The 15,265-nt window shown below is 29.9% G+C and overlaps 1 protein-coding gene across 2 annotated transcripts; it reads right to left on the bottom strand.

Moving 5' to 3' along the window:
* Positions 1-989: 989 nt before the first annotated feature.
* On the bottom strand, positions 990-11,915 carry LOC139523764 (iroquois-class homeodomain protein irx-2-like). Of its 2 annotated transcripts, none has more exons than XM_071318014.1 (5): positions 11,426-11,915; positions 7,358-7,555; positions 6,744-6,856; positions 4,811-5,106; positions 990-1,886 (listed from the first exon to the last, which is right to left on the bottom strand). In XM_071318014.1, exons 1-5 carry the CDS (start codon positions 11,480-11,482, stop codon positions 1,321-1,323), a joined length of 1,230 nt encoding a protein of 409 aa, XP_071174115.1. In that variant the 5' UTR covers positions 11,483-11,915; the 3' UTR covers positions 990-1,320. The 2 variants fall into 2 exon arrangements, with proteins under 2 accessions (XP_071174115.1, XP_071174116.1); XM_071318015.1 differs by lacking the exon at positions 11,426-11,915 and adding an exon at positions 7,709-7,730.
* Positions 11,916-15,265: the final 3,350 nt, after the last annotated feature.

The raw sequence follows: 15,265 nt of genomic DNA, 5'->3' as shown, positions 1-15,265 counted from the left end.
ATAGAAATATATAAAGAGTTCATGCATTTTCAGGACAAACTAATTACAATAAATTCTGCTGAGTGATGACGTCTTTACACTAAATCCATTGGATGTCGGATGTGTACTGATTGATAATTTAGTCTTACATGCATGATATTGTTTTTGTTGTATTAGTTGTAACTGGCTTGTAACTAGCTGTCAGCAATTGCGAGTACTCTTTTATGTTTATACTTATTGTCTTTTTGTTGTTGGGATGTACAAGTACCTGGCGACGTTCACTTTGTGTTTTTGTTAGATGTATTTCTATTTGTATTCATCTGATGAGTTAAGCCTTTTTCAACTGATTTTTATAGTTCGTTCTTATGCTATAATATTACACTATACTGTCCCAGTTTGTGGATGGTTGGGATCCCGCTAACATGTTTAACCTCGTCAAATTCTGTATGTGTCTGTTCCAAGTCAAGAGCCTGTAATTCAGTGGTTGTCGTTTTGTTGCTGTGTAAATACAAATGTGTGCTTCGTTCATTATTTTGTGCGTAAATCAGGCTTTTAGATTTTTCGTTTAATTTTTTTACATTTGACATATCGGGCTTTTTTTATATAGCTGACTACATATGCGGTATGGGCCTTGTTCTTTGTTGAAAGAGCTCAATGCTCTTTAACTTTGTACTTGTTTGGCGTTTTAACTGTTTTGATATGAGCGTCACTGATGAGTCTTATGTAGACGAAACACGCGTCTGGCGTATTTAACTATAATCCCGGTACCTTTGATAACTATTTTGAAAGGTAGTACGATGACCTATAGTTGTTAATTTCTGGGTCATTTGGTCTCTTGTGATGAGTTCTCATTGGCAATCATACCACATCGTCTTTGTATTTTATCTTAAGTTAGACTTATACAGTATCAAATGTTGTATATTTGTTTGTCACTGTATTGGTATAGATGGGTTGCTGACTTGGTGACTTTTCTGAATTATGCTTTTTCATTCATTAATTCAGCTAAATCATTTGAAAAAATGTCTGTTTTATTACAAAAATATTAATACATAATCAAAAAATATATAATATCAAAGTACAAAAATATAAACAAAGATCTTAAATTATTATCTGAAAGAGCATTTTGATATGTGTTGAAGTTTTTAATCCAATATACTGGAAGCACTTTTACACGTGACTCGTTATGGGTACTTCGAGATTGTCGAGCAATCCTGTGACATAATGTGCTTAACCATTACACATGATAACATATATTCACAAATAAATAATTAGTACACATGATTATGCACTTATTTGCATAATTGAAATCAAACCAATTCAATATTAAGACCTATTAAGGGGTCATGATGAATCATTGTCCGAGTCACTCGGTGATACAACTGTTTCGATCCTTGCTCTCGGTCCAGTTTGATTTGATTGTGATTTCAGTCCATTGATTGTGTATTTTACATTTTGTGAAATATCTATCGAACTCGGTCGCATATTTGTTCTTTCTGGCAAAGTACTGTTAGTGGCGATATTGTCCGAAGTCCGAGAATGAGTTTGATGATGATGCCCAGAAGTATTTGCTTTGTTCGAGTCTTTATTCATGATCTCTTCAATAGACCAAATTTTTGGTTTTGTATTAGTCGCATTTGAATTACTTTGTCCTACGTTAACTGTCGGACATTCGTTTTGCGTCGCTGGTGACGAATTTGTTAGCCTGTTTTCACACCGGTAAGACGGTACGGTATAAGTGGCGGGTTCTGAATGTACGCTTATTCGACTTCCTGTTCCGATTGATCTGCTGTCTTCTAATTCGATTTCTGCGTCTGAAATATCAGAAATGTCTGAGGTGACTTTTATATCAATGTCTTCGTCATCTGAATCATTTCCAGAACAGCTTATTGATGACATCTTCGATTTATCTACAAATATAAAAAACAGAAATTATAACAAATATTAGTTATAAATATTGGGATGGTTGTTATAATGAGCCGCGTTAACATATGAACTTGTCGCGACGAGAATATGTCCTACAATCGTGAATGTATCAAAATTTGAGGCAGTATCAAATCAGGCTTAAAATTAAAAAAAAAAACCTGTATACAATGTATGTAACATATTTGTCTTATAGACAGACAGAAGAAAATCCCAGAAAAAATTAACCAAAATTATTTGAATCATTTTGGAAAATATTTTTTTCTGTGAAAGATTGAGGAATAGTTTCGTGTTTAGTATATTCAAGCCGATCAAATACAATTTTCTTATTATAATATGTTTCATGGCCATATATTGGGCGGAGGCAATGTACTCTTACTAACGATATATATTTTAAAACTTTGCTTTGTGGTCTTTATTTATCTTGTAATTTAATAATCCAAAGGTCCGAGCGATAAATCAAATTCTTAAAGCCAATAAATTTTACTTTTTGACAAGGCATCTGTTTATCCATATTAAAAAGCTCTATAATCATGTTCATAATTCATACCCTGTTATTACTGTAATAATATGAAAATTTGAATATCATACATAATATAAATTATTAGTCTAGATAAACGTAGAATGTATCTCCATTCTACAATTTAGAATTTATTAGTTTAATGGTAGCATTATTTGTTAAGGATGATAAAATTTGACGAAATCTGACAGTTTACATCTTTAAACTGTAATTGAAGACTTGACAGTTGAATGAAAACACTTCTCGTAATTTATCGCGGTATTTAATTCCAGATCATTAATCAACGTCTCTAAAACGTTTATATTATAGGTGAAAAATAAAATATGTTATCACTACATTAAATCACTCAGGAACTTCATTACCATTTCTAATAAGGGTAATCCTACCCGAGTCTTGTCGGATAGGGACATGATAACATCTCCGGCAAAATACGGGCGAACAAACAAATCTGAGATGTGTGCTATTTAATTTCGTGTAGGTAGAATGAAGCTTTTTCATTAAGTTGGATCATCGAATCGTTTTCCTTTAAAAGGGACAAGATATTAAAGATAAAGGTGACAATGTCGTGTTCCGCCTCGTTTTCATATAACAAGGAAAAGGAGATTTGTCACGGATGAATGCCTGTGTATGCTAGGTTGATTTTTTATTTATTACATTTATTAAAATCAATAAAAAGTCAAAAGAGTTAAAATTTTATAAAGATTTCAATTTACCAAAACAGCCAACCAGGGAGAACCTGCTGTGTAATTTATTCAAAAAACGAGCGGGTTGTAAAATGGCAAAAACGTATGTTTTCGGACTCGATAGCCATGTTAAATTTCAAGAAACAAAATTTTCTTTATCATTTCTTGAATAAATTATTAAACAAAAGAAAAGATTTGTTTCAAAACATCTGACAAGACTTTCTGTTAGGGTGTATCTTTTTGAAAAATGTATCATTTTCTTTTTGAAAATAAATATGATATCCATATGAAATTTTATATAACGTTTTTATTATTACAATATTTTTTTGAAACAAAAAAGTATTGCTTTCATGTTGACCAAACCTGGTTTATTTATTAACATGAAAATTTAGTTCCGAAAATTGAATATTCTTTAACTAAATCGTTCCATTATATTTTTCTAATTTTGTTTTAAAAGGTTTAAATTCAAAATGACAAAAATACTAAAATATACGGTACTCTTATATATATATATAACAGTTTAAACAAGCAGATGCATGTTTTTTTGTCGAAGAACATCGATCAGAAACATTATCTTGATGCAATTTTACTGTCAATTTATTTCCATCTTTCAATATCCTATCTATATTTAAAAAAAAATCTGATTAAAATGCAAGATGTCAAAATTAATCGTTATTAATTTGCATCAAATCATTACGTCTATCCAAGGTTAGTTTGATAATGAACCTTTAACGTGGGATAGGTGTTATGCAAAATTTACAACTTCATGAAAAAAAGAAATACGAAACGAATTTTAAATTATAAATACGGACATGGTGTTCCTGTGGTGTTACTTGACACCTTTAAGCGACAATTATTAATAGCAGAACAAGAAACCTCAATAGTATACAATGTAAATTCTTTAAGTGACAACACTGATATAAAAGATTTAAATCTTAAATAATATCAAATATTAATGTGTGTCGCCTTATTATATTCGCAAAATACATTAACATTTTTAAATAATGTTTTATAATAAAATACACAATGACTTGAGAAAATTAGAATATTCAATTTATGTAAGTCTATAACCTTTTGAGATGTTTATCTTATAATTTGTTGTAACTTTATAGTTTCGGAGATTAATGCTACTCATAAAATTTTGCCGATGTTTCAAGTATTGAAATAAAAAGGGGCTTGAACGACTTAAACAAAGCCGATCTGTTGTCGAGATAAGATCGCTTGTCAAATTTGAATACCTTTCACCATCAACTAAGAAATAGATGCCGACTTAAAACGTATACCGTATTACAAATTTAAAAACTATATATGACAGAGTTAAATATGTCAAGGGAATTTGATGATCGACGGTCGAGTTTTATGTTTCCTGTAAAGCGGCGTTTTTCATTTGCTGTATCGTGTTAAATTTTTGTTGATCAACAGTAAATTCGACATAAAACTCTGATTTCTACTGTCGGAGACTTTGTGGTCCAATTAGGAGCAATTATGGAAATTTGCTGTTTGCAAATTGTCACAAGTTGGCAGATTTTCCATATCTGTCTTACATTTTTATAATCGCACATTCAATCTTGTCCGATATGTTATTTATATGTTAATAATGATCTTGACTTTTCTTATCGTATTTTATTTCATTTTTATTTGAAATATATTTTCAATATGATTGGTCAGATATCCCGAAAAGGTCATCCGATTGGAAGTAAATACTGACCTTCATTTTCATTGGTTCTTTCTTCGCCATCTGTTTCAAAATCACTGTCATCTAAATCTCTATCTTTTCCGTTCCATCCCGTTTTACTTTCTTTTTTAAGCCGCCGTCTGGCGTTTGCAAACCAGGTTGAAACCTGAGTTAGTGTCATTTTTGTAATAATTGCAAGCATGATCTTTTCACCTTTGGTGGGATATGGGTTTTTACGATGCTCGTATAACCATGCTTTGAGCGCACTTGTTGTTTCTCTAGTGGCGTTCTTCCTTCTTGCAGCGTTGTTAAGATCAAGACCACCGTAGCTGTAATATAAATAAATCCAAAAATTAGCAAACAGTTTTGTTTTGTTGTTTACTTTTTGTATTATCATTTTCTTATTTACTTGTTTAATTAATTTATGAAAAATACGTGTAAACAGCACTAGTTTTCTTATGTTTTGTCTCTTGAAAATAGTCATACAACACTGAGAGAAAGAAAATGCATTTTCACTTGGGAATTCTGATAAATGAAACTACGTCCGTTTGCATGGTATCTGGCGAAGAGATGTCTATTTGCTATCATACCATTTATGCTTTATTTTATTTTTTTTTAATCAAAACCCTTTTTAAAATTTCGATACCCGTTTGACATGAATAAAAAAAAAATTGCATAAATATTCAAAGACATTCTCATTGAGAATTACTGATGTTGGGTTCGACTGTATCCGATACGGCTCATTGCAAATACGACTTGTGTCCTAACTGAAAAAAAATCCTTACAGTTCTCTTGGGGTCGATAAACAACAAGGACTTGCACAATGCATAACATTTTAAGTATCTTGCTTTTGGGATTTTTTTTATAACAACATGTTCCCTTTTCTATCTTTCTCAATTTTGAGAATTGTCCATAAAATCTATAGAAAGTTACAAATCGCTATTGAACTTTTAAAAACGTTTACAAAATTTCAATAATTTAAATTTCCAACATCAAATAAAATAAAAAAAAATATTCTGTTCATTAATTAAATTGTGTCAGTAATAATGATCGGTTACAGACAAATTAAGAGAAACCTACACACCAATATACTGAGTCAAAGACGGACTAGGTTTATTATTCAAAAATAATTTGCAGTCACGGTCATCTACGTAGTCTGATTTTTTAACATCAAAATAGTTATAGCATTTGCTGTAATATTTTGATATAACAGTACATATTAAGTAAAAGGAGATCGTGTTGTCGTGAGGCACTGCGAAAAACAGGACATGTATTGGCGTTCTTGTCACATAGTTTCATGCAGCAACATGAAATTAACATTCATATCACACATGTCAATGCAGCAACATGAAATGAACATTCTTAAAACACACGTCAATGCAGCAAAATAAAATTTAAAAGATTATTCTTATCATACATGTCCATGCAGCAACAAACAAAACCATTCTTATCACGCATGGCAATGCAGCAACATGAAATGAACATTTTTATCAAACATGGCAATGCAGCAACAAAAATATACATTCGTCAATGTAGCAACATGAAATGAACATTTTTATCACACATGTCCATGTAGCAACATGAAATGAACATTCTTATCACACATGACGACAATGCAGCAACATGAAATGAACATTCTTATAAAATATACCAATGGGCAGACGACAAATAGACGTTCATATCGTAGCAAAAAAAATCCAAAAAATAACAGATACATTAAGGGACTTTCTGTCTCATATAGCAAAAAATATTAAATTAATTATATAATTATATATATATATTTGTAATTTTAAACATATTTTAAATTGTTTGTCTCAATTCAATCTATTCATGCAATTTGTTTCAAATGTTCGTTTGACACAGAAGTTGCTCTTATTTACCAAATTATTGACATTAATAAAAATATCATTTAAAAAAAGCGTCCGAAAGCCTGTTTGACAACAACACTAAGAAATTATCTACTTACAATGAAGCATATGGATGGCAAGCTAGCATTGGATCAAATGGATACATAACTTGAGATTGTCCTGGTATCCCTTTCCATTCCGGGGAACCGGTCAAATGACCTGGCGGACTTCCCTAAAAATAAAGACAACAATCAGTTACGATGCACATGCACACGTGTATTTCTATAAAAGATTATTTAGCTGTAGTCAATACAATGTATATACATGTATGTGGACAGCAGAGTAAGCAATAAAGAACAAAGTAAGAGCGTAAAGCACTGAACAGAGGCAGACATCTTTTAATATTTCAATCGAGCTTTGCTATCACCCTTGATGTTTATCTGATATTGAACATTGTAATATATATGTTATATAAAGAGTTGTTATGTTGCTGTCTGGTTGCTCAATGTTTTTTTAAGACTGATCGATAACTGCAACTTTTAATAACAAAATATACAGAAAAAAACCCAACTGAAATAAATATTTGTGCTATCTCAAATGTTCACCTCAAATAACCCTACTGAACTCGTAAATCATATCAGCTATTAGAGACATGGTGTGGATTACAAATTATGTCCAAGGTGAAAATATCATGCATTTTGTCACTTTGTAATTAAAGAAATGCGACACCTACCATTGGATAGAAAGCTGATGGCTCTACACCAAGTCCGTTTGGTGTTAATGGGCCTTGACCATATAGGGACTCTGGTAATCCATTCATTCTTGGTAAAAAGTGTAATAACGGCAGCCCTGATTCGTGCAACAATGCTCTGGCTTGCTCCATTGTAGATGGCGCTGTCGGTGAATGTGATGATTTTGATGATAACATTACCTGAAAATCAAAAGAGAAATAAAGATGTAAAGACGTCTTTGCTGTTTCCACTGGAAATACTGGAAATAAAATTATTTCCATTGAAGACAAAAAGAGTTACGGAGACAGATATCATGAATATAAAGAACAAAACTAATTGATTTTTGTTAGTACCTTCAATCAAATTGTTACATGTAATTGTCGAACCAGTTTTACTTCTCCGTACGTACGAAGAGCACGTTAAACTAAGCTGAAATGTGGCACTCGCTTAACACTATAGATTTAATAACTTGAATCAAAAATAAAAAGGGGGTTGAACCCCGTTAATTTGTTGATAAATTTCTCACATTAGCCATACACAATTTTTCATTGAATATTTAACCTGAGTATGTGCATACTTAGCTTTATTTTTAATTCGATTGATCAGAAGAAGTGAAGCGAAATGATATCTGTCATTTTAAAGCAAAAAAAAAATGTTAAATCAAACCACTTTACTAAAAAGAATTATACAAAAGCATTTGAGATTTGATTTTACCCTTATTTACGCAATTGTAAAATTATCCTTTATTGTAGCAATAGTATCATCAATATGTTACATGACTTTATCTTGTAATTCATATGAAAAGATTATTTGAAAAGATGTTACATGTACATATGCAGTAAACTGATAAAAAAAAATCTGCCATTAAGAATCAATTATTTGCAGATGACACGTTTTGTATTCTTCCTATCTTTTTTAATCTTTTCGTGATTTTAATTATTTCATTATCGACAATAACATTTTTATTTTAAAAAAAATATGTAATTTGAAATTGTATTGCCGCATCTAAAATCCTATTGAAATCCGATAATTACAATTAAACTTTAAAACCGACATGCGATTCAAATGAAGTTTTTATGTTATATTTATTTATCATCTAATTTGTTTTGTTAAGGGCATTGATTTATCAATTTTAGCGTCAATTAACACTGTATGAAATCGTATGTTTACATGCAGACGTTCCGTGTGTATTGCTGTGCATTCAATTGCTTCATGTACTACATGGGCGGGTATATTTTTTCCAATTGATTTTGTATTGTAGTTTCGGATTTTATATGCGCTATCAATTGTAAAATCTGGTCTAATGTTCCGTTCAATGCGTTATGCAACAATATTAGTATGAAATTTGTATAAAAAGATATATGGCGTTTTGATCGAATATCATTGGTTTCTCTAGATTTATTGCAGAAAATTAAAGATAACTATTTTATCATCATTTTATTGCTGCAAATTGCGTCGCTTATCGGGAGTCTTTGTTCGATGTTTTTTGTTTAATCGAAAAGTTAACACTGTAAAAATATTACTGTTTATGGGAAGCAAATTAGTAGCATAATAATATAATAAAATTGAAATTTAGCTTTCGTAGTACCTAAATTTAAGTGATTTTCAAACTAAATAAAGGAAAATTATAATGGAAACGTGATATAAACACATTAAAATATTCCTGCTTATAGTAAAATTTAAGATATTAAAATGAACTTGAAAAATATATTCATAGTGATTAGATTAAAAAAAAAAGTTTTTAAACTAAAATAGAGAACACTCTATTGCAAGGCGGTTTTTAAAATTCAGAGATATTAACGAGAAGATATTCGAAAATATATCTGTATTATTTTAGGTTTTTTGGTCGAAACGAACAAATTTATTAAAGACAAACTAAAAGACAAGGATAATACCATTACAAAATATACTAAGAACTGTCTGAGCAACAAAAATTATTTGGCAAATATTAAATAAATTAATTAATAAAAAGAAAAGAAAAGAAAAGAAAAGAAAAGAAAAGAAAAGAAAAGAAAGAAAGAAAACATCATAGCATTTAAAATAGCATTCAAATATCAATTACAATTTTGAATAATAGTAAATTAAATTTTATGGTCTTTACCGAAATTGAAGAGTTTATCATATTCTCCTAATAAGTTTAGTTCCTCAATTGTAAAAACTTTCAACAATGTATAATTTTTCAAAGTTATGTCTTTAAAATAGATTAAACGGAGGAAGGAAAATATTTATATGTGTTAATTTATACCCTTGATGTTTATAAACCGTTGTGTTAAACCACAAATATGTACTCGCACTTTCTTAAAGTTTTAAAATCTTTGATCATCTTAAAATGAAAACATGATCAGAAAGTAAGAAAATAAACGGAAATTGAAATTTGTTTTCAATGTTATTTAATAATTATATCTTCTTTACAACTAATTGTCTAAAAACGTGATTGTTATTATGCGCGGTTCTTTTTTTTACATTTTGAGAAAATACAAATGTCTTTTAAATTAGGTTACGCGTTAATATAGACCTTAACCTGTTGGTTTTAGGTATGTCTCCAATGTTTATTATATTTGATGTCTAAATTAAATATTATATATAGATATAAGAAGATTTAGTATTAGTAACAATGAGACAACATGAACTCTCCAACGAATATAAATGTTCCTTTACAGTAAATTCAAAACTTAAAATATTGGTTCATTCTTCACTGAGGACGGAAAATATTTCAAACAGCAATTTACGAACTACCACCTTCTTGACTGGACACTTGTTCGTCACTTTTCATTAATAAGTCAGATATAAATATCATATCACAGACTTATACAAATTCGAATACATTTCTAAACTATTTTATAAAAATAAGGGGTTTTGATGATTGTAAATGAGACAAATATCCACAAAATTATAAAACAAGTGGGTGTTAGCAATAATGTTCTTAATTTTAAAACCCAAAATTTAAGTTTTGTCTGCAGTCATTACCTTTTTTAAGCAATCTTTAAAATGCAAAAACGATATCCATGTCCGTACAAAACAAAAGTACATGTTTGATGTGTATATTATATATTTTTCATATTATTTTATTGAATTTTGTTTTGTAGTTGCTTTACATATAAGAATATAAAATATTCCAAATAATATAAGGAATTTTAAAGACAAAACATTCTTCTGACTTATTGTGTAAGGGTTATTTAGATCAGATTTGAAACAGTTTATATTTTACTATGTAACATAAAAATAAACGGGTTTTTTTATTAGATAAAATTGCTACATATATGTTATAATATTCTTGTCAAAATCTTTACTCTGGAATTTTGCTTAGCATTTAATTATTTTTAAGTTTCTGACATTTTATTTATAAATATGAGGTCCTTTGTAGTTTCTGTTTATTTCGTAACCCTGTTTACATCTGCAATATTCTGAGTGGTAAACAACTTGTCGTTTTATGTATGTATACAGTTGTTTGTTTATCACAGTCCTCTTAAACAGGCTTCAGCGCTTGTTTCTTGCCTTTATACCACTGTTTGAGTAAGACGACATGCACAATAAGTGTAAAATATATACTTGTATACTCTGATTGTTACTGATCATAACCTTTTTCGTATAAAAATCATGCAGAAATGTATTTTACAATGCGTCATAAAAACATTCAATTTGTATTATTTCTCTGGTAAAAATATTAAAAAATTAACAAACAAACAAATCTTCCTATATAAAATATTATATGAATGTTATGTTGTCATATAAATCTTAATGACTTGTTACAAAAATTACTAAAATACTATTGTACAAGAGAGAGACAAATCCGAACACAATGTAGACTTATCCATTAAAAGCATGTGAATTGCAAAATCTATTGCAATATGTATGTCAATACAGTGTGAAGAGTTATACAAATTACAGTATTAAAAAATGTACAAGTATTACAAGTAGGGAGTTTACACATATTCAAACATCACTTAATGATGTGAATATTTGTTACATCACGAGAACAAGTTAAACGCACGTTACAGAAAACAAAAAGTTACTAATATGAAGTTTACAAATACTTTCTTAAAGTTTAAGTTTTCTTAATAATAAATTACCTGTGATCCTGGCATTGCTGCTGTACCTGCATGAGTATACTGATGTGCAAAGGCCATGCTTAGTAAGTCCAATCAACCAAAAACAATTGTCATCAACATGAAACAATAATGCACGGATAAAAGTTAGTTTAAACGTTTTATGAAATTGATAATCGGTCCTCTGTCCGCATGAACTCTGAAGAGATAGTATTTTGTTTTATCACGAAGGTTAAAAGTACCCGACTAATTTTGGGTATTGGGTTTGTCTCAGATAAGCAAGATTATGTCAACTGCCGATTGGGTATTTAAAAAGACAAATGAAGGGTGTTCACACTATCTCTTCTTTGATAAAATCTTTGGTGCGAAAGAGATGACAACTTTTATCTCCGCCCCTTTTACGTTTCGGGTACATCAAGATTTATGACTTTTTGTCGATTTTAGGCGTGAGTTACGGTACAGCTATTAACCAACGTTGATTCGTCAGTTCCGATTCACAGATCTACCGTAATGTATCGTAAACAGCTGGGATTATCCATTTAAAATTAAAAAGTGTCTGTCATATAATTAATCAATTAAACCTAATACCTGATTGATAAATAAGTGATTGAAAGAGTTGTAAATTTCTTTTATTAATGTCAATAACCTAATTATTCGAATGATCATTTGGAACAGTAAAATGCCCTAAGGTTTCAGGTGTCACCGGTAAACCTGAATTAAAGGATATGTAAGGCAATCCGGGTAGATGTTGTAAAACTGACCAGAGATGGCCAGTTATATCAGATACCATGTAATGTACATTGTTAAACAATACTTTAATCACATGTCAATTTCATATTTATGATTAATGTAGATTAAATAACTGTTCTTGGTACATGTTTCAATTTAAAGTTTTATCAGCAGAATCAAGATGGAAATAGCTGATTACCAAATTGGGACATGCTGATCTATTGTCTGATTAAAATTGAATTTTAAAATTAATTGAAATGATTTCAATTTTTTTGTTTTCAACATATGACAGGATAATAAAACAAAAATGTCAACATATTTACTGACAGATTTTTAATTTTTCAATTTCACTTGAAGCAGAAAAAAATAAAATATGGTCCATAAACATGTATTAAATTTTAATTTACTGGACAAAAATATAAGTCTGTGACAGCTTAATAATAGATATATTTAAAAAAAAATATAATATATATACAAATTTACAACACATATTTTATTTCAAAAATATAAATAGACAATTTCTCATTAAAATAGATACCCCGTTAAAACAGCAAAAAAAAAAAAAAATTAAAAAAAAACTTTAATATACAGTACAGAATTTAAATTCAAATAATTAAAGATTTTATTTTTCAGTAAAGTGAATAAATATGATCGAATGAAAGAATGAATACAGCTAATAATTAAAACACACTAAAATGAGAATATGTTTCATTTTGTTTTATAACAAGTGTGGAAAGTACCTTTAATGTTGTTTTTTCATGTTGTTTTTCCATTAACTTTGTCTAAAAAGTATTTACAGTATTGTTTTTATTTATTTTCCATCCCTCACTAAACAGATAACAAATTTAACTCTTTTAAGTAATAACTCTTTTTAAAAGCTATTTACTAATTCTCCTAATTTCAACTACTTGTAACAATAAAAAAAATAACCCACTTAATTTCAAGCCATGCAGCATTTTGCATATTCTCAGCTGCATCATTGGACTATGTTTTTAATTCTTTTTGTTTGTCATAGGAATACCCGGTTTGTCAAAATTCAAAGCTTTGTTTTGTATATATATTTTTTGAATATCAATTGAATCACAAAATTAGGAAAAATCAAGTTAATTTAATAAATAATAATAAGTTTAAAAGATGGACCGCAAAACATTTATTTCAAAGTTTTGTCTAAGATCAACATTTAAACAGAAATTGGGAAGAACAAACGATTTTGTTTTCAATAATATTTCGGTCAGGTTTTTTTTAAAATTATATATTATAGTTAAACCTTAATGATTGCGCCAGTAAAATCGCAGATTTTGTTCCCGGTAGCACAAAGTTATTGACAGTTACTGAATCAAATAGTTAATGTGTATTTCGAGTGTTGCTGAATTATTGAAATGTGATCTACATTCCTTTGCATTCATATTCTTTTTGAAATCGTTACCATGGTTTGATATACTCATTGGCAACATATTTGTATCTTCAAAACTTAAAATTCAGTTTGTCTTTGAAATTTGCAGAACAAATATTAAAAGAAAGTAATAAAAACAACAACTTCGAACATGTTCATGTATTCAACGGAACAGCAAAAAGCAAATGTGTTTGGTAAGACATATTCCAGTAAAACATATCCTATACATGAAATTTACACGTACTTTTTGTATTTGTACAACTATTATGCACTGGTTGTAAGATAACTAATTTTCTATATGTCACACTGACGGTTTCGAATTTTATGGACTTTATATTATTATACAAGTCATATATATACATATACTTTCGTTAACAGTGTTGAAAAGTCATTTATAGTAGTTTTAAAAAATGTATGCATTATATTCTGTTTTGTTTATTTTGTAAAGAAAATGTTTTTAAATACTATTTAATGAAAAATAACAATTACACAAGTTTCATGCGTCTGGTGAGCTGTTTGGGATTCAGCATTATCGGGACCGCGGATCTATTGATATTTACAATTTTTATGAAATTATTTTGAATGTTTGGAGCTTCATGGCCAATTTGACTCTCTTAATAAAAACTATTACTATTATATAGAAAGAATCGACAATTGTCAAAGAAAAGAGGGACGAAAGATACCAGAGGGACAGTCAAACTCATTTCCGAAATAAACTGACAACGCCATGGCTAAAAATGAAAAAGACAAACAAACAAACAATAGTACACATGACACAACATAGAAAACTAAAGAATAAACAACACGAACCCCACCAAAAGCTAGGGGTGATCTCAGGTGCTCCGGAAGGGTAATCAGATCCTGCTCCACATGTGGCACCCGTCGTGTTGCTTATGTGATAACAAATCCGGTAAATAGTCTAATTTGGTAGGTCACATTCATGAAAGGGAAGGGAATTGTAGTTACGACGTAAGGAACATATCCGATATCATTTGTGAAACGGTTATTCCATAACGGTCAACCAACTCGTGATGGCGTCCGTAAAATTTACCAAGGGATGATTTCAACTTCACCATTTGGAACTCTTGGTTTAATAGCTTCCTTGTGAGCAGCAACCCTCAATCAAGAAAATCATGATATGAAATACAAGCACGGGAATATCGTATCAATTGGGAGATATATACCCGTATGGAGGTGCTGCTGGAATGTTGCTACTTAGAAATGGAAAGTTCAAGAGAGTGTTTGCCTGTGTATGCAGAGACGGAATCACAGTAGTCTATTTCGACACATTAGACTACCCACTGCTAAAGCCAACCAGTGAGGTTTTTCAATTCGCCGTTTCAGAATCTATTGCATTCTGGGTAATATTTTCAAAAATGTACACCGAAACGTCGTAATTGGTTGAAAACGTCCAAAACAATGGAAATTCAACCAATGTCGTGACGTTATTTTCATTTTGGGGTACGAACAATGAAATTACCCATAGTCCTTCAGATTCTGAAACGGCCAATTTTGGCAATAGTTTCTCATAATACATGTATTAAATGTTCTGAGACATTTCATAGTTTCATCCGAAGAGGTAACGAAAAGGCAAAGCAAAGTAGGAACTTGAGAAATGTCGTAATGTGCTTCACAAAACATACATGTAGTTGGCACATTCCCCATTTCCATTTTCAATTTTATTAGTACCAAAAATGAATTAAACAAAAATATTTTGTTTTCAAACATGCACCAACAACATA

This window comes from Mytilus edulis, chromosome 5 (genome assembly GCF_963676685.1).
Source record: "Mytilus edulis chromosome 5, xbMytEdul2.2, whole genome shotgun sequence".
Classification (NCBI taxonomy): Eukaryota; Metazoa; Mollusca; class Bivalvia; order Mytilida; family Mytilidae; genus Mytilus; species Mytilus edulis.
This window is presented reverse-complemented; position numbering and strand designations above follow the sequence as displayed.